General features: G+C 54.6%; 2 protein-coding genes across 2 annotated transcripts in view; one reads left to right on the top strand and one right to left on the bottom strand.

Annotated features, from left to right (window-relative positions):
• The first annotated feature begins 1,675 nt into the window (after positions 1-1,675).
• On the top strand, positions 1,676-10,250 carry C2H3orf22 (chromosome 2 C3orf22 homolog). The gene is made up of 4 exons (XM_025376546.1): positions 1,676-2,014; positions 6,518-6,646; positions 7,825-7,950; positions 9,850-10,250. Exons 2-4 carry the CDS (start codon positions 6,558-6,560, stop codon positions 10,058-10,060), a joined length of 426 nt encoding a protein of 141 aa, XP_025232331.1. The 5' UTR covers positions 1,676-2,014; positions 6,518-6,557; the 3' UTR covers positions 10,061-10,250.
• A 6,341-nt stretch (positions 10,251-16,591) lies between these two features.
• The window catches only part of CHST13 (carbohydrate sulfotransferase 13), an 18,694-nt gene continuing 15,361 nt past the window's right edge, over positions 16,592-19,924 (bottom strand). Inside the window, exon 3 of the mRNA XM_025376544.1 lies at positions 16,592-18,151. Within this exon, the coding sequence (XP_025232329.1) occupies positions 17,306-18,151 (846 nt within the window). The 3' untranslated portion in view covers positions 16,592-17,305. The remainder of the gene's footprint in view (positions 18,152-19,924) is intronic.

Here is a 19,924-nt window from a genome sequence, read left to right as displayed (position 1 = left end):
AGCAGTGCTAAAAGGGAAACTTATAGCTATTAATGTACATCTTAAAAATAAGAAGGATCCCAAATTAATGATCTAACTACACAATTTAAGGAATTAGAAAACAAAGAGCAGACTAAATCTAAAGCTAGCAGAAGTAAGGAAATAATAAAGGTTAGTAAAGATAAATCAAGTAGAGAATGGAAAAACAATGGAGAAAAATCAACAAAACCGAAAGGTGATTTTTGAAGTGATCAAAATTAACAAAACTTTAGCTAGATTGACTAAGGAAAGAAAAAGACTCAAATTAGTAAAATAAGAAAGGAAAGTGGGAGATATTACTACTGACCATACAGAAATTAAAAGGATTATGAGAGAATACTCCAAAAAATGTCATGCCAACAAATTGGATAACCTAAATGAAATGGACAAATTTCTAGAAAAAAAAAAACAAAAACAAAACAAGACTGAATCGTGGAGAAATAGAAAATATGAATAGACTCCTAACTAGTAAAGAGATTGAATCAGTAATGAAGAAAAGCCCTGTGCCACATGATATCACTCATGAATTCTAACAAACACTTACTAAAAAACGTATATAAATGTTTTTCAAAGTTTTTCTAAAAGTTAAAAGAGGTGGGACCATTTCCTAACTCATTCTGTGAGGCCAGCATTGTCCTAATACCAAAGCCAGACAAAGACACTACCAGAAAAGAAAACTAGGGGCCAATATCCCTTGTGAATAGACATGCAAAAATCCTCAATGAAATATTAGTAAATGAAATTCATCAGCGTATTAGAAGTGTTACACACTATTACCAAGTAAGATTTATCCCTAGAATGTAAGGATTATTGTTACATAATGAAAATATCAATGTACTACACTACATTTTTAGAATAAGGAGGAAAAGACATGATCATTTCAATTGATGTGGAAAACATGCTTGACAAAATTGAACACTCTTTCATGATAAAAACACTCAACTCCTTAACATGATAAAGGCAGTATATACAAAAATCCCACAGCCAACACCGTACTGTATAGTGAAAAACTGGAAACCTTTTCTCTAAGATCAAGGAGACAAGGATGCCCACCTTCCCCAGTTCTATTTAACACAGTACTGAAAGTTCAGGCCAGAGCCATTAAGCAAGAAAAGGAAATATAAAGCACTCGAATTGGAAAGGAAGAAGTGAAATTGCCTCTGCTCACAGATAGCATATAGAAAACCCTAAATAATCCATAAAAACCCTGTTATCACTGATAAGTAAAAAGCCGTAGGGTATAGCAGACAGTGGCACAGGTGAACAGCACTCATAAGTGAAAAGTCGTAGGGTACAGTGGACAGTGGCACAGGTGAACAGCCGAGCCACTTCCAGTTCAGCTCCTTCACTGCCTTCTCCTTCCTCAACCCCCTGCAAGCTGGTGTCCACTTCTCCACAGAAACAGCTTTTCTGCAGCCTCAGTGAGTCTTTACCTAATTCTGGGCATCTCTTCTGTTTGCAGAACCTGAACGGGGAGAGGTCTCTGCTATGAAGAGTGCAGATGTGGATGCTTCTGTCTGGGTGCTTGGAGCTGAGAAGCTGGCCAGGCCTGGCCCATGTGCTGCTGACTTTGCAGCGACTCCCTGGGCCAGAGGGGCTTCAGGATACAGTCTGAGCCTCATGGGTCAGCAGCTGTGATGTCACCAATTGTGACCTCAAGGACTTATGACCTCGCAATGGGCTTGTAGGCACTGCCTGTCCAGGGGCCCTGGGGCTGCTGTTCCTGTGGTAGGGTGGCAGCTGGGACCATGGCCAGCTTCAGTCCGCCTGGCATCACATAAGCCAGCCCACGGCGTCCTGCAGCTTGTCCTTTCTGGCTGGAAGCTCCGGGCATAACCTGGGACTGGGTCTCCCCAGAGAGGGCTCTAGCCAGGGCCCTGCCAGCCTCGGGGGCCACAGCGGCTCTCACACCAGCATCTTGCTGGGCAGAAGCAGTTCCAGGACGCTCTGATCACACCTCATCATCATCACTGCCAGGATTCAAGGCAGCTGCCTGGTGAGCGCTGGCAGCCTGCGTAGCTGGAAAGGACAGTCCCAAGTCGGTTAGGGACTTGGGAAGCAACAACAGGGTGGTGAAGAGCCTGGGACGGGGTCATGATGGCAGAAGGCAGCCCTGGACTCTGCAGCAGCCCTGCCCCTGGGGGGCAGATTCAGCAGTCAACTTACAGGGTCATCCCCATGACCTAGGGGTCAGGTGGGAGGGTATGGGATGGGCCTGAGGAGCGCTCCTGCCTCCCTTGATCCCTCAGTTCCTGTGGTAATGCTGCTTCCCTGGTCCAGGACTGTCTAAGGCTGCGTGGCCCAGCAGGAGGAGCACAGGCCACCCATCCTGAACCTCTTCCCCGACTCACTGTGTGAATGCAGGCAAATCAGTTAACTTCCCAGAGCCTCAGTTTCCTCACCTGAATTATGGAGGTTAGCATAATATGTTCTCCATCAGGTAGAAAAATAAATGAAGTGAGGTTATGCATAGAATGTAGCAGACACTTAGCAGAGGCCACAGGCACCATTCTGCAGCCTCCCACTGTGGCCCTGCTGCCTGTCCTGGCCCGGGCTTCCCCGTGCCGCGCACTCCTCAGGGTTGAGCCTAGGCTGGAGGTGACTCGCCCAAGTGCACCTAAAAGGAAGGGGTGAGCTGGGGCCTGGCCCAGGCTGTGGCTGCAGGACTGTGGGCTTAGGCCCAGCGAAGGCATCCCAGAGTCCTCAGGACAGCCAGGGCTGCGGGGGCGGGGGCCACCAAGACCCCCTTTAGCCAGCACTGGGGTAGAAAGCTGCACCCTGTACTAGGCTAGTGGACAAGTCAGTGGGGAAGCCCACCCTTCAGGGCCCAGGGACTTCTTGGTGCAGGCAGGGGACAGGTCATGAGCAGGGCTGGCAGTATTTCTGGGCCAGGGCAAAGGCCCTCTGGATGGCTGATCTTCCAGAGTCAGAGACGGGGTGCGGAGGCGGTAGGTGGGTGGGTGTGTTCTGGCTCACAGACAGGCTGGTCTCCCATGCCATGGCCATGGTCCTGGGGGCCTGTGTTCAGTGTCCAGTGTGTAGCCTCCTGTCTAGGACCTTGAGCCATTCCACACTTGGCAGCAGGCAGCCTTCTAGCTGGCCCCGTACCCCACCCTCAGAGGGATGGATGAGCAGCATGGCACATTATGGAATCACTGCCGAGCAGGCTTGCCCAAGCCCACCGGCTTTTGGGGGGCCCCAGAATCCCAGATTTGGGAACGGCAGTCAGTGAGGCGAGGTGGGAGACCTGCTTAGCGACCTCTTTCTCAGCCTGGGTCCTCTGAGGCTGGGGCGTTTGCAGCGGTTGCTGGGCATGGGTGTGTAGATGTGCAGTCCCCAAGCAGGCCCTGGACAGGTGCGAGTGCAGAGCTGCACTTGGGAGCTGCACCCAGGAGGCGCTGAGAGGAAAGTGGGATGTGGGGAGGGAAGGGGAGGAGAGGATGCACTCTGGGGTGTGTCTTCACCGCGGCTGCAGCACAGCCAACCCCCACAGGCTGCTGTGAGTGACTGTGGAGAGCATAACTCCGAGCTTCCCCCACAGAGGGGCAAGGGAGCTAGGGTATTTATCCAATTCCCTGCCCTCATTGGTGAGGGGTGGCTCTCACTCTCTGTGCATGGCCTAGTGTGTCTCTACAGCCAGAGGGAGTCAAAGGCCTGGCCTCCAGGTATGGAGGTGAGGGCGGAGGGGCTGTGCATGGGCCCCTGACAGCATCTGCTGCAAATCTCTGGCTGAAGCCAGGTCCTCACTGGCACGCAGGCTCCCTGCTCCTGAGGCATCCCCACCAAAGCAGCACATGGTCCTCTGGGCTGAGGGCCTTCGGTGGAGCACCAGGTAGGATGGGACAGGGTGTGGTGTGGAGGGACCGGCAGGCCTGTGAGCTGGGCTGTCCCAGTGCTGCCCACCAGATGTGGGAGGAGGCAGACATTCCTCAGGGCCACACCCCTGCCCCTGTAAGGCACACCGAATGGCCCTATCCATCAAGAAACCTCCCAGAGGGCAGTGGGGCTGCGGGAGCCTGCGGAGACAAAGCCGGCACAGCCCTGGAGGGGCAGGGTTGTGGAGCAGGGAGGCAGAGGGTGGCTGGCAAGGGTGTTAGAGGGTCTTTGAGGCCGGGGGTGGCTCTAGAGCAGTGGTCCCTAACCTTTTTGGCACCATGGTTTCATGGAAGATAATTTTTCCATGGACACCGTGGTGAGTGGTGGTGACTGGTTTAGGATGAAAGTGTTCCACCTCAGATCATCAGGGAGGAGCTGGATTCTCATAAGGAGTGTAGCGCCTAGGTCCCCCATATGCTTAGTTCACAATGGGGTCTGCACTCCTATGAGAATCTAATGCTGCCGCTGATCTGACAGGAGGTGGAGCTCAGGCGACAATGCTCACTCACCTGCCACCCACCTCCTGCTGTGTGACCCAGTTCCGAACAGGCTGCTGGTACTGTTCTGTGGCCCAGGGGTTGGAGACCCCAGCTGTAGAGCACCCACCATGCTGGAGCAGGGTGTAGCCTGCACCGTGTCAGGTCTCCTGCAACTGCACCATCCTGGCCCCACACAGCAATGGCCCCCAAAGGCTGCCCATCTCTCCTCTTCATGGGCAGGCTGCTCTGGTAGGGGTGATGCCTCCTGAGTGTCATACACATGGGGCTTCAGCACAGCAAGGCCGACTGAGAACCCCCAGCAGCCAGGGAACCACGCATCAGGGGTCACCTTGACCAAAGGGCTGGCCCTCCTGAGAGAGGACAGGAGCCAAACACTCAGGCCTAGGGTTCTGGTGAAGCACAACCTCCAAGCTTGTCGCTAGAACCACACCTGGGGAAGCAGCAGACTTCCTTCCAGTGGCAGAGCTGTGCTGTCCAATGCAGCAGGCACTAGCCACATGCAGCTAGCTGTTCAGTTATTAGAATTAAATACAACTGAAAACTCTTCAGTCCCTCAGTCATGCTCAGCCAATGGCCTCATGTAGCCAGCAGCGGCCATCTCGGACAGCATGGACCTAGGGCATTTCCATCATCTCAGAAAGTTCTACTGGACGGTGCTGGTCCCAGAGAAAGGCCACTACCTGGCTGGGCCACAAGGACCCAGCCCCCCAGACCAGGTATCAGCCCCCCTCCCCGACCAGGGCTTTACTCGCCCGCTCAGGGGACCAAATGTGGCACCTGGGGAAACTGGCAGGCAGTCGGCGTTGTCATAGCATGCTTCAGGGTCCGTGTGGTGGCATGCTGGCTGAGGTAGCTACCATGATGACACACCAGCGAGAAGGAGCAGGTGACATGCTGCCACAAAGGATACCAGGGGTCAGACCTTACCCTCCACTAGTCTCAATGCTCACCTAACTCTGCTCACCTGGGGTGCTTTAAAATGTATGTACAGCAGGGCCGGGCACGGTGGCTCACGCCTATAATCCCAACACTTTGGGAGGCCGAGGCGGGTAGATGACCTGAGGTCAGGAGTTCGAGACCAGCCTGCCCAACGTGGTGAAACCCCGTCTCTACTAAAAATACAAAAATTAGCCAGGCATGGTGGCAGGCACCTGTAATCCCAGCTACTCAAGAGGCTGAGGCAGGAGAATCGTTTGAACCTGGGAGGCGGAGGTTGTGGTAAGCCAAGATCGCACCATTGTACTCCAGCCTGGGGACAAGAGCGAGACTTCGTCTCAAAAAACCAAACAAAAACAAACAAACAAAATGTATGTACAGGCTGGGAAATATAGTGAGACCCCATTTCTACAAAAATAAATAATTAGTGGGGCATAGTAGCACACGCCTGTGCGCCCAGCTACTCGGGAGGCTGAGGTGGGAGGATCACTTGAGCCCAGGAGGTTGAGGCAGCAGTGAGCCATGATCACACCACTGCACTCTAGCCTGGGCAGCAGATCAAGACCTTGTCTCAAAACAAACAAAAAACTAGAAATGGACTTACCATATGACCCAGCAATGTATCTCAGAGAAATGAAGACTTATTTTCATGCAGACACTTGCATCTGAATATTAATAGTGGCTTTGTAAGTGCCCCAAGCTGGAGGCCTGAGGAGCTGCACAACTGCGCCCTGGAACAGTGCTCAGCAGCAGGAGGGACAGACTGTGGGTGGAGTTTGGGCAGATCTGGAGGAAAGCAGGATAAGAAGGAGCCAGTCTCACAAAGACACCTCGTGTGCAGTTCCTCTGCATAGCGCTCCTGAAATCACATGGCTGCCCCATGATGAGGACAGATGAGTGGCTGCCAGGGTTGGGGAACCGGGCTGCGGACAGGTGTGGCTGTGGAGGGGTAAGCGTGAGAGAGCCTTGGGGAGAGCATCTGGTGAGGACCTTGATTATGGTGGTCACTACACCACCATCATCAGCTACATACAGGAGAAAATTGCACAGAGCGGTGCATGCACAGGGCAGTGATGCAGGTCATTTGGCAGTCCGCAGGCATCCCCAGCCCCGCTGGGCTGCTCTGTCCCTCTGCCTTCTGCCCCCCACCACTCCTGCCCCCTCTGACGTCTCCTCCTGTCTTCCAGCCATGGACGAGAGGTGTGCCACAGCTTAACCCGCTCAGTGATGGACTCCAATGCCCGCAAGAAGTCTCACCTGGGTAAGAAGTGGAGGATCCAGGCCCAGGAGAATTTTGCCAAGAAGTTTCCGTACAGGTGCAGGACGCTCACACCTCTGGAACCAAGCCTTGCCTCCCCCAGGTCACCCCAGCATCCTGGGAACCCAAATGCATTCTGTGGGGCTGCAGCTGGGAGGGGGTTTATCCACAGGGAGCCCCTCAGCAGCCCTTGCGCAGCTGACAGTCTGGGGTCTGCCTTCATTACCCCCATCACAGCCTAAGCTGAGGGGTCTCTGGGTGGGCTCAGGCCTCCTTGGGTCATCCCAGAGCCCAGGCCAGCTACTTCCCCAAGTCACCCTAGGAGCATGGCCACAGACGACTGCCCCTCCTGAGCTGTGTTGGAATTGGTGTGCTGGGCACCCATTGTTTGTGAGCTCTTGGGACTCGCAACTAGCCAGGATAACAGGCTGCCCGAGGGGGCCTGGGCCAAGTCTCCATGGGGCACTCCACATAAGGACAGAGCCACAGGCCCAACAGGCAAAACAAACACAAGGGAAACCTCGCCAGCAATGCCCCGGGCGCAGGGCAGCTGGCCTCCCACCTGCAGGACAGCAGGCAGCACCTGGCACTGGGGCTCAGCTTGGCACCCTGCAACCTCAAGCTTCTCACTCCATGCTCACCCCCCAGCCCAGAAACAGGTGTTGTGCACCCAGCAGTGGCCCTGGATGCTTGGCAGGGCTGCCCACAGGGACCATGGGGTACCACCTGGGTGGCAACGCTGGAGGGAGGTGGGGATGATAAGCTCCATGCTGTGCCTCTGTGCCAGGCCAGCTGAGCACCTGTCCTTGTCCTTGCCCCAGGAGACTCTAGCCATAGCCTTGCACCCCATTATGTCCCCCACCGCAGACACTGTCACATGAGGCCCAGGTGGCAGGTACACACCGCACAGGGTGGCCTCAGGTTGAAAACAGGGGAGGCCAGCACTCGGGGGCTCAGGTGCCCTGGACCATTTGGCTGCTGTGGCCATGGCAAGGCTCTGGAGGTGGCTGCAGCTTAGCTCCCACCTCCTGGCTGTGGAACCTCTGTGCCTCAGTTTCCTTGTCTGTAAAGTGTGAGTAACAACTGCCTCACAGCACGCTTGTGAGATGACATATGGGCTAATATTTGTGAAGCACTTAGAACAGTGCCTGGCAGATGGAAAGTTCCAGATGAGTGAGAGCTACTTCAGGAGGCTGGTGGCTGGTGGACATGTTGACACTCCAAGTGCTGTTGCAGGTTCTCGGGGCTGACAGAGCCTGACCCTGAGCCCCTGCATCCCTGGGAGGTCACAAAAAACTTGAACACAGTGGAGCTGCCTCTGCAGAAGAGGTTGGTGCCAACGAGGTCCATCCCAGTCCGAGGGTAAGTGCCTGCCCTGATGCCACTGTCCCCACTGGCTGTGTGCATGCTGCTTGGCCTTCTGTCCCCCGGTTTTGCATGCAGAAGTTCACGTCATCCTCCCAGCATGTGCCACTTTAAAGCTGAGGAAACTGAGGCAGAGAAGGGGGACGCTAAAGCCTGGTGACTGTTCCCACAACCAGGCAGCATCCAGACAAGGGCACACATAATCTTCCCTGGGCAGGGCCCAGGCCAGCGGGGGCAGGCCTAGTTGCACGAGTGGTGGAGAAACTGGCCTCGGTGCAGCAGGAGCTTAGCCAAGTCCTCCACATGGGAGAGCAGCAAGGGAAGGAGCTGGGAGCTTCTGCGCTCAGTGCAGCTGCACTGGGCCAGCTAATGCTGTACTCCAAGGGTAGAGGCCCTGGCTGGGACCTCTGCACTGGGAGGCCCTCAGCTGACCACAGCACAAACTCTCATGCCCCCTCGTCACCCCATGCATGGAGCGCTCCAGGAAACCCTGGACACCTTTGGAAAGATCCAGTCACGGAAAAGCAGACCCTCAGGCACACCTACTCCCTCCTAAACAGATGTGGAGAAAGAAACAGAGCTTCTGACCCAGCGGCTCCTCAGTCATGCACGGCATGGGGAACAGCTGTGTGGCACTGAAGGGCTTCCTCCTCTAGCGCTGCAGGATCCCTAGCCTCCTGAATGCCCTGGCCCCCAGCCCACTCCAGTTAATGTCAGGGGCAAGGCGGGGTCTGTGTTGACTTTTCTGTGCCCATTGTTTACTATACTGCATGTCAACTCTGGCCAGCCATAAGGACGCACATGAGCTCCCCTGAACGGATACCTGGAGAGACAGTAGTGCCACACACACACGCACACACGAAGAACAGATGCACACGCACACTCAGCACACAAACAGAGCAAACGGCCCTGGCCTTTGCCAGGCGTCACTCTCCGTAGTTTGGCTATAGGCGCATCAGATCCCTAGGCTTTTGCCCCACATCTCCAAGCTGAAGCGATGGGGCTTAGCGGCCAGGGCTGGGTTCTGAGAGCTCAGATGTTCCTGGTCTCAGATTCTACCCATGCAAAATGGAGTGGCTTAGAGTCAGGGGCAGCTGTGGGGTCAGAGTAGAGGCCTGGGGCCGAACGCCTGCTGTTGGGAACATGTCAGGGAGCTGAAGGGGGCAGTGTGCAGAGCAGAGATAGGGGAGAGATAATTGACCAGGGACTGAGCGGCTCCCAGAGCCCAGTCACAGTGGGGAGTCGGTCCCATGCCAGGGCTGGAGGAGTGGGCATTGGTGAGTTTCCACAACTCTACAGCCAGGCCCATGAACACAAGAGCTAGGGAAGGGGCTGTGGGTGTCAGCCTTGGTCAAATGGCAGCAAAACAGTGGGGAGCAGGCAGAAGGGAGCTTTCCCACCCGTCCTGTGGGGGAGCTGCAGAGACAGTCAAGCCTGCGGGTGGCAGGCTGGGTCCTGCATGTAGCTGCTGGGAGATGGGCTGGAAGGAGTGGGAGAGAGAGGGTGGCCTCACACTCAGGTTGGCGTGGCAGAGAGGTATGCCTCCAGCAGGCGCTAAAAATAAAGCTCTCTTAGTGGATGGGCAGGACTCGAGACCATGTCCCCAGCCACTTATGGGCCAGGGGCCCAGGAGGCACTGGGGGGCTTCTAGATTCTGGCTTGGATGTCGGGCGGCTGGAGGAGCCTGCGTGGGTGCGTGAGTGTGCGGTGCCCCCATGGCTTCCTGGGACATCAGGCGGCAGCCGCTCCGTGTGGAGGGGCCAGGCCGAGCCTGGTTGGGAGCAGATGTTGGTTGGAGCCCTCCCAGATGTGACCCTGACTGACTTCTCTGGGCTGCAATGGCTGCAGCCAGCAGGGATCCTGAAGGCCAGGTGTGGCTCTGTGTGGCTTCTCTAGGCTCGGGGCTTCAGATTTTATATCACCATCCAGCTCCTGCCCGGCACCACTACCAGCACCACGGCCACCTCCACTGTGCAACCTTTGGGAACTCAAGTTGCTGAGTCGCCGCTTCCCCAGACAACTCGCCTTCCTGCTGTCAGCCCCGCACACTAAAGCTACCGGCCCCCAGACCAGCGAGGCGAAAGGGCCATCCAGGGGCCGCTCCTAGAGCCTGGGCTCTGTGTGGCCTCCTTGTTGGCCACCTTCTCCTTGGCAGGCTCTGGGCAATGGCCACAGAGACTTTAGTGAAGTAATCAGCCTTCATGGCCATCATAGACCAGGAGAACTTTGCGGTCCCCCCAAAAAGCTACGCCAAGCTAATAAACTTCGGGTTCCCACCCCACTTCCAGTTGGAATGATCACTTTGCCTCTCTGAGCCTTCATTTTCTCATCTCTAAAATTGTTGTAATAATGTTTAATCTTGCAGAGTTGGTGTCAGAATTAAAGAGTGTGAATGTCACTTCTAGGACTTTATCCCAAATGTACACTCACACAAGTAAGTAAATGCTGTTAACTCCGGTACTGCTGGAAACAGCAAAGGATTGGAAAGCAGCTAAACCGTTTCCTAAACACTGACAGGAAGCTGCTAAATTATACAGCTACTCCCAGAAATCTTAGGCAGCCATTCAAATGTAGAGGCAGCTCTTTATAGACTGACCTGAATGATCTACAGGTCTATGACAATTTTTGTTAAAAAGCACAGCAGAAGAGTGTGTCTGATATGCTGCCATCTTGTGTGTACTAAAAACGTGTGTGTGTGTGTGTGCGCGCGCGCGCTGTGGATGAGGAGCAGGCAGCAATCATTACCTTTGAGGAGGAGAATGGGGACCCTGGGGACAGCACCGAGAATGAGGCACACCATTTTATGGGTTGCCATATATGAGCCTAATGCCGTATTCCTGTATTACAACATCAGTAATGTAAGGCGCATGGTGTGGCTACTGGAGGCTGGTGATGCCTTTGGAAAGCAAGACAGCAGCACTGGGAAGCGGGGTGCCTGCTGAAGATTTAAGGGTCCCCCACTGTGTTCTACAGAGAGGGGCTAGAAAGTCACCTTGGAGTCCTTGGGAGGGTAAATAAAATCAGGACACTAATTGCAGCCCTCTCCCTGGAGAGGGAGTGGGGTGGGGGACCCCACTAAGTGGGGTGGGCAAGTGGCTTTATTGTCTCAGAAAGGAGATGGAGTGAGGACCCTTATGATGAAAAGATTGAAGGGGGTTGGCTTCCCAGGCCCTGGGGGCAGGACAGGAATGGGTTCCCAACCTGCAAGAAGCAGACCCTGGAGTCACATCTGTGGTGTTCAGGGAAGGGCAGCCAGGCCGCTCTGTGCCGCCCCAGCCAAGACTCCAGGCTCCCTCTCCAGGTGGGGCCTCAGGTTCATGCAGGGGACTCACAGCATTTGCCTGGGGGTAGAGTACAGCTTCCAGCAGCACCCGCAGAGCTGCAGGAAGCAGAGAACCCTAGGGTCCCCTCCTGTGGAAATGGGAGCCAGGTTGATCTTCATTTGGACTGTATAAGCCTTGAGGAGGTTGTCTCTTGAGGTGTAATGTATGTGCTGTTTGATATCAGCAAAATACAGCAACGCATGTCTACCATGCAGCATAACCAGGGAAAGAGACCCGCCCTTACACCTGCTGGGTGCTCCTTCCCCCACTTCCCCCCTCCTGAGTTCCTCCTCCCCTGCCCATCAGGTCACCACATCTTTCTCCCTGCTTTATATCTTGGCCAGACGTGGTGGCTCACGCCTATAATCCCAACACTTTGGGAGGCTGAGGGCAGGTGGATCACTTGAGCCCAGGAGTTAACAAGACCAGCCTGGGCAACATGGTGAAACCCCATCTCTACTAAAAATACAAAAATTAGCTGGGCATGGTGGCGCACACCTGTGATCCCAGCTACTCCGGAGGCTGAGGCAAGAGAATGGTTTGAACCCAAGAGGTGGAGTTTGCAGTGAGCTGAGATCACGCCACTGCACTCCTTGAAATAACACATTGTTTGCTTTTTTCAGTTATGTAAGATGGTATCAAACTCCGTGCAACTTTTTCCCTCCATAGCAAGTTGCTAAGAGTCATGGGATGATGATGCTACCGCTGTAGTTCCTTCATTTTCCACTGTTTCTCATTCCATGATGTGTCCATTCTCTTTTGGGTAGATGTTTGGGTTGTTTCCACTTTGTGCTGCTGTGGGTGCTGCTGCTCTAGGTATTCCTGTCCCCGTCCCCTGGGGTGTACTCTCTCCCCTCCCCCACCCAGGATAGGATTTGCTGGTTGGTTGGTCGGAGGGCTCCTGAGCGCCTCCTTTACCAGCTCGTGCCAGACCATTTTCCAGATAGTTCCCAGCCTCTCCAGGTTCCCTCTGGTCCACATCTACACTACATGCAGGGTCCAGAGCTTTTGGGGCTGGAGCAGGCGGAAGTGCTGGCTGCCTGCTCTTCCACTCGTGATAGCAAAGTTGGTGGTGGTTTGTAGAAAAGGTTGGTAACTCATTACCTGAATCCAGAGTCAATTATAAAAACATACATGGTCTTTAATTCATGCCTCCTCTCCTGGGCGTTTAAAGGAAGAATCTGAGGGCAGCCAGGATGTGTTTGCAGCCCCTGCCTTGTGCACCAAGTTTAGGTTTATGTGCATGTTATTCCTACAAAGAAGAAAATGAGCCCCCAGGAAGCTGCACCACATGGAAGCCCTTGCCGAGGAGCGGGCGACAGCTGAAATGTTTAACAGGAGAGGGATGGTGCAGCAATACTCTCTAAGCACAGCTACTCCATAAACTTTAGAAATGCTCATGCAGCGGCCCAGATAGCAACACAGGCCCTGTGCCCTGCCTCTCAGTGAGGCCATCTGGGTCCCCATGTGCCCCTAGGCTGTGAGCAGTTACAGTCAAACATAGATCCACAGGTGGAAAGGAAAAGGCACGGTGGAGGTGCATTGGGGGGTGTGGACCCTCTCCTAGCAGTTTAACCTGCAGTCACACTCACACCCATGCAGGAGGAGGGTATGCAACAACACGTCGGCATTGCCACAGAAAAGAATCCAAACTAACCTAGCATTTAAGACCAGTGGAACAAATCAGCACGTCGTCATGGAATTATGGTTGATTCCCTCTTTGCCTGAGTCCTGCAGAACCAGCTCTGGAAGCAAGGATGGAGTGTGAGTAGTTTATGTGAGGGACAATCCCAGTTAGCTCATAGAGAAGTAGGGAGGAGACAGGGAAGGGACCGAACCGGACAAGGAATGTGCTCTTGAGCTGGCAACCACAGCTTAGTCTGCTGGGACCACCGTAGCAAACACCATAGGCTGGGAGTAGTTAAACAATGTTTATTTTCTCCCAGTTCCAAGGAAGGCTGGACATCCAAGGTGAAAGTACTGAATGCCTTGGTTCTCTGATAGGGGCTCTCTTCCAGGCTTGTAGATGGCTGCCTTCTCCCTGTGTGAGAGGGAGAGGCAGGGAGGGAGACAGAGAGGACTCTCCAGTGGCTCTTCTTTTGAGGTGGGATTAGTAATCCCACCATGGAGACCCCACCCTCATGACCTCATCTCAATCTGTTCACCTCCCAAAGGCTCCATTGCCAAATAGCATCACATTGTGGGTGAGGGCTTCCACATAAGACTCGGGAGAACATAATTCAGTCCACACCAGCCACTGAGGGCATTTGCTGCCCAGTCCCTGCGGGGAAATCTTGGGCACCATGCAGATTGTGTCTCAGTGTCCTTCATGCAGGGATAAAATCTGAAGCATTTATCCCCCGACTTCCATCAGATGTGGGTGAGGACTGCTCCCAGGGGGCACTAACTCCTGCACACCCAACCTTCTTGTGCTCAGGCCTAGAGGCCTGGTGGTCAGAGGGAGCCTGTGGGAGGGTTGCAGATGCCAGGGAGCCCACTGACGCACCCGACCTAAAACTGGCTGTCAGTTCCCAGACTCCCTTGCCACTGAGAATGGCAGTGAGGTAGGTTCAGGCCAATGGCATTGCACTGGAAATGGAATGGACCGTCCAATTTGTGTCTTTAAAGCAAACTTGGGTGCCCTTCTTTTCCCTTCAACACTGGGATACTTGAAAAGTGAATGGCTCACTCTCAGGGAAAAGGGCCAGGCCCTAGAGACTGGGGAGCAACAAAAGAGAAGGGTCCTGGGCTTCAAGTGGCCCAATGGAGCCTCTGTCCCACCAGCCCTGAGCCCCCTTCCTCTAGATAACAGAAAACACCTTAAACGACTGTCATCAAGCCTTTGTCCCAGACAACCACACCTGTTTCCTCATGCAGGAGCCGCAGCATGATGGGGAAAGGCGGCATCCTGAGATCTGGGCCCACTGACCCCTTGGAGTGTGCTGGTGACACACATTTGGAGCTGCACCCAGCAGCCCTGGGCCTTGCCTTCACCCTGCTGCTGTCGCACTCATTGCTGAAGCCCACAGATGCATTCAGCTGTGCTTCTAAAACAATAATGCATGAAATCTCACTGTTTGTGAGAAACCAGGGATTTATTTTAATTTTTAAGCATTGGAAACATCCCTCTCAGGAAGCTGCCTGGATGATAAAGACACAGAATAAAACTGGAAAAAAACAAAAAACAAAAAACCCTACCCCATAACTGCAGAAAATTTTTTGGTTAACATTTTCCTGACAATGAAAGCCAGATAAAAAGCAAAAGAACACTTACACTTATTTTAAAGAAGTCTGTAACCCAAACCAGCAATGGCATCCCATCCTGGGAAGTGTCCCACCAGCACTGTCCAACTTGAAGAGACTGAAATCCTGGGAAGTAAAAGATAATGTCAAGGAAGTTAAAATGCTGCGTGACCTTGGGTTTGTGCCATCAGCCCTCTGTGGGCACTGGACTATGGTTTTGACAATCACTTGCCTGAAGGAGGTGCCAGATGGAGAACCACCTGGGCACCCCCCTGTGTTGTCCAGCTCTGCACATGTGACTCTGTCTTTCTTGGATCCTCTAGTGATCCAGCTGGGACCCCACAGGGTGGTCATCCTGTGATCTGTGAGGACACAGATGTTCTGGCACCAGCCACAGAGGAAACAGGCCAGAGCAGGTGGAGTTCCCCAAGAACAGCCTCCAGAGCTGCCCCAACTCCCTCAGTCCTCGAGGGCCTGGGCTATGGCCCTGCACACACAGCAGAGGGTGCAGGGCTGCATATGGTGGATATGGCACCTGCGTGACACTGGGTGCCTGCAGTGTCTGCACATGGGGACATCAGTGGGGGAGCAATGGAGTAGCTGCCCACACAAGGGACTGTGAATGTGACAAGTGCCAGCATGTCCAGACGCTGAGGGCATGACAGCAGGAGGTAGGGCACATCTAATTGTGAGATACCTGGGAGTGAGACATTCAGATTGGTGTCAGTTTCAGCAAACAGGTCCCATCGGGGGCTGTGTGGGAGCTGAGTGAGCTAGAAACAAAGGCATGTGTCATCGAAATGGGTGTGCAACAACTGCACACAGTGGCCTAGAACACAGCGTGTGTGGCCTCTAAGGGAGCCTGTGAGGGCCAGGGAGCCCCTCACAAAGACAGTGGCCCCAGTGTGGCCAAGGCCCCACCCTTCCCTCCTCAGCCTGTTGCTAAACAGTAGGGCTCTGGCCCAGTATCTTAGTCCTTTTTCTGTTACTTGTAACAGAGCTCCTGAAACTGGGTAATTTATAAAGAAAAGAAATTTACTTCTTACAGTTATGGAGGCTGAAAAGTCCCAGTATTAAGGACTGCATCTGGTGAGGGCCTTCTTGCTGACGGGGGCTCTGGAGAGTCTGGAGGTGGTGCAGAGCATCATGTGGCGAGGGGGCTGAGTACACTACCACGGGTCTCATTTACTCTTCTTATAAAGCTTCTGGTCCCACTCCCATGGTGACTCATTAATCCATCAACCCATCAATCCATTAAACCATCAATCCATTAATCTACCTATGGAATAATTGATCCGTGAGGGCAGAACTCTCATGACCCAATTGCCTCTTAATGGTTGGGTCACCTCTCAAGACTGCCACATTGTGGATTAAATTTCAACATGAGTTTTGGAGGGGACAAATATTCAAACCATAGCACCCAGGGAGCCCTGGAAATGGTGCAAGGCCTTGGGCTTTGTGTGTCCCTCCTGTGGGGGAAGGGCCCAGGCCAGGGGAGGCCTCATGGGGAAACCAGTGGCAGCAGCAGCCCCTTCCCAGGTCCACTGGAGTTGGCCACCCCATTCCTGCTGGCAGGGCCTCTGGACACAGCCCTGGGGGAGCTCAGAGACAAATGGCCCAAGACACACCCACACTCACACATTCACACACACACAACACTCACACACTCATGTACACATGCACACTCTCACACTCATATACGCACACACTCATGCACACTCACAGTCACACACGCACGAAGGTGGGAGGCAGCACAAGGCCCAAGGCCTGGCTGAGCTGGTGTGGGCTTCAGTCTTTGGCCCAGGTCAGGGTGAAAGAGTAGATGTTCTTCAAGTTGTCAGTGCCAGAATTTAGCACCCCCTACACAGTGCACCCTCTTCACCTTACACCCCATGTAGCCCCTCACTCCTATCACCACTGGGAGGTACCCAGGCTCTGTGGGCACTCTCATCTGATCTTCTTATGCCACTTGGCAACAGGGAAACAAAGGCTTGGAGACGGAGTGGTTCGAGATCAGACAGCTGCAGGCTCCCAGAGAAAATGGTCCAATGAAGCAGAGAAACTCCAACAAATCAGAAAGTAACAAAATACATTTATTTCAAAACCATGACTGCCCAGCTCACCAAAGTCCCATAAAACCTGTGACTGCATTGCACCAGGGGCTCTGTTGGCATGGAGCCTGAAGACCCAGCGTCTTGCCAGACTGAGACCGAAGGCGGTGCCTGGGCAGGGCCAGCCGCATGGGAGAGCAGAGGAGGCCCGATGGCAGTGGAAGGCAGCTCCCAGCTGGCTCCCGGGATGGCCCCATCGTGAGGCCAGCCAAGGGAGGGCTTTCGTCCTTGGCCACACCTGTCCTTGCCAGGGTGGGCCAGGTGGGGAGGGCATGGGCTCGGGCCACACCGACACTGTTGTCAGCATTCTGTTCTGATGCACCATGAACAGGTTCAGGGGCAGGGCTGACCCCCCAAAATGGCCTTTAAAAGCCTAAAACCCTGGTTACCAAGTCCTTGCCCATCTACGGGGCCTGGAGAGGTGCCTGTCAGCTGGAGCAAGTGGAGGAAGCAGGCCTCAAGCGACAGGCCGAAGCAGGCACACGCATACAGGGCCACGGGAGATGGGCTGCCCCCAAGCCCGGCCAAGTGTGCCCTGCGCCCGCTGGGCCAGCGGCCAGGTGAGTGCACGCAGTGGCTCTTGAAGAGGGGTCCTGGGGCCAGCAGCACCTGCATTCCCCGGGGTTCCTGTCGGAAAGGCACTTGCCCCGTGTGGCCACAGGCCCTCCAGGACCGCTAGTGCAGCCGCAGGTAGGAAGGGGTGGAGTAGTTGAAGAGCAGGAAGTCCATTTTGTAGAGGTCGAAGAGGCGCCGTTGGTAGAAGGGGCTGATGTCCCGGAAGAGGCGCACTGCCAGGTCGCGGGAGGCGGCGGCTCCCCGGGGCCGCGGTGGTCCGGGGAAGCTCAGGCCGGGTGCGCCCGCCAGGCCCAGCACGAAGGCCGCGTCCTCCGCCAGCGTCTCGAACTTGCCCACGATGTCGTAGCGGAGGCGGCACGGGTGGCAGAGCGCGTGCGCACGCTCCCAGTGCTCGTTGAAGGGCTCGTCGCGCCGCGTGCGCGGGTCCAGCAGATAAGCCAGGAACTCTGCGAAGCGCACGTCGTGGCCGCGGGCCCGGGCGTCCGGGAGCGCGCGTGGCCGCAGGCGCTGAACGATACGTGTGCCGTAGCGCCTCTGGAAGGCAGCGCTGTAGGGGCGCGCGAGCTTGTTGCGGTAGGCCGACGCCAAGCGCTCGAAGGGCTCTCGCACGAACAGAAAGGCCAAGTAGGCACGTAGGCGCCGGTTGATCTCAGCGGGACTGAAGTCTGCCAGTGAGGGCAGGCGGCCGGGCGCGTGCGCCTCGTGCGCGGGGATGGCGCGCGGGTCGCCGCGGGTTTGGCCGCTCAGCGCCAGCAGCACGCGCTTCCAGTTGGTGCACGCCACCTTGGGCACGTAGCAGTAGAGCAGGCCATGCGCGTCGTCCACCAGCACGTGCCGCAGGTCCTCTGGTTGCAGCAGGCGCTGCCGGCGTGTGTGGCGGCTACAGGCGCTGCTCAGCAGGTTGCGCCGCTGCCGGTGCACCTCCGCCAGGGTAGAGCGCGGGTCCTGCGGGCGACAGGGGACGAGACAAGGGGACGCGTCAGGGCAGCGCGGGCTCCCTGACTCTGGCTTTGCCCTGGCGGGATGCGCCCGAGAATTGGGAGCAGGAGCTGGGTCGGGCACCCAAATTTGAACCCCAGGGCTGCCACTGATCACTGTGTGGTTTAGGGCCCGGGCATCTGTCCTGGGCCCGGATTTGGGAGAAACAGATTCTGACCTTGCTGAGGCTGGGAGAAGGACGCGCTGGGTATGTATGCTGTGGGGCACTCAGAGGAGGAGTGATAAGGAATTGTGGCATCAGAGTGCACTCCGTGTGAGTACGGGCACACATGGACTCGTCGCTGTTTACTAAAAGCAGGATGCTGCGTAAGAAGCAGCGCTGTTTAATTCCACACCCAACTGAAAACTGCAGCTGTTTGTGGGGTGTCGGGCTGCTTTGCCTCAATAATAAATGGGCTGATTCTGTACTTACCAGTCAGCACTCTCCTTTGCACCTTCACTCCTTTTATTCCCCCAGCAAATTCTTATCTCAGAGCTGGGGCAGGAAGCCTGCCCCTTCTGAGCCTGTCCCTCCTATGAGAAGGAACACCGACTGGCTTTAACCTAGCACCTGCTGCGGGCCAGCAGCCTCATCGCTCTCCGAATTAGGTCCGCAGCCCCTCGCAGCCTCAGCCATGCAGAGACCCAGGCCAGCGCGCTTCCATGCTTCCAGCTCCCCTTTCTTCAGATCCCTCCTGCCCCACCTGGGGTTCTTACCTCCAAGATTAACACCCCTGCCTATGATTTTTTGTGTAAGAGTTCATAAAAGAAAGTGTTTTAACTTCTTAAAATTACATTAAGAGCCTTCAGGATATAATTAAAAAGACAATAATGAATTGCTGAGGATGTGGAGAAAGTGGAGCTTTCACGCATTGCTGGTGGGAGTGTAAAGGGGTGCCGTTAGCTGTGGAAAGCAGTTTGGCAGTTCCTCAAAACCAGTAAACATGTGACTCAGCAATTCTGGTCCTAGGCATATTCTCAAGGGAACTAAAAACATACGTCATGCAAAAACTCGTACATGAAGTTCATAGCAGCAGTATTCACATTAGCCAGAAAACCCAAGTGTGCAGTGCTGAGTAGGCAAATGTATGCAGCCATCCATGCAATGGAATATGACTCAGCCATGAAAAGGAATGCGGTGCTGACACATGCCGCCACATGGGCTGACCTGGAGGATGTTATGCCAAGCGAATAGGACAATCACAAAAGGACCAGTGCCGAACAGTCCCACTTAGTGAGGTCCCTAGAGCAGTCACATCCAGAGAGAACAAAACTAGAACCTGAGTGAACTGTAGAGGACTGCTGATAGACACTGGGCTGCTGATAGACACTGGGCTGCTGATAGACACTGGGCTGCTTTTGAGGGTGATCACAATGTTTGAAAATTAGATAATGGTGATAGTTACAAAGCCTTGTAAAAATGCTGAAAACCAATTGTAGGGTTTGAAAGAGTGAGTTGTATGGTATGTAAGTTCTCGGTTAAGAAAAAAGCCTTCAGGGTTTTTCCATTTCAGAGGAGGCCAAAGCAGCCTTTGGGGGAACACCAGAGCCAGGGCCTGCTTGGGAGGGTCTGATGCCAGTGGGGTGGGAATGCGCTTCTGTGGTGTGCGTGTGTGGTGCACGTGTGTGGTGTGTGCCTGTGGTGCATGATGTCTCTGGTGTGTGGTGTGCATGTGTGGAGTGCATGTGTGGTGTGCATATGTTGTGTGTGTGGCATGCATGGGTGGCATGTGTGTGTGG

This window comes from Theropithecus gelada, chromosome 2 (assembly GCF_003255815.1).
Source record: "Theropithecus gelada isolate Dixy chromosome 2, Tgel_1.0, whole genome shotgun sequence".
Lineage (NCBI taxonomy): Eukaryota > Metazoa > Chordata > Mammalia > Primates > Cercopithecidae > Theropithecus > Theropithecus gelada.
This window is presented reverse-complemented; position numbering and strand designations above follow the sequence as displayed.

Coding starts and splice junctions, on each gene's coding strand:
- C2H3orf22 (XM_025376546.1), top strand. CDS start 6,558: ATGGACTCCAATGCCCGCAAGAAGTCTCACCTGGGTAAGAAGTGGAGG. Junction 6,647..7,824: donor GCCAAGAAGTTTCCGTACAG/GTGCAGGACGCT, acceptor GTGCTGTTGCAG/GTTCTCGGGGCTGACAGAGC. Junction 7,951..9,849: donor AGGTCCATCCCAGTCCGAGG/GTAAGTGCCTGC, acceptor TGGCTTCTCTAG/GCTCGGGGCTTCAGATTTTA.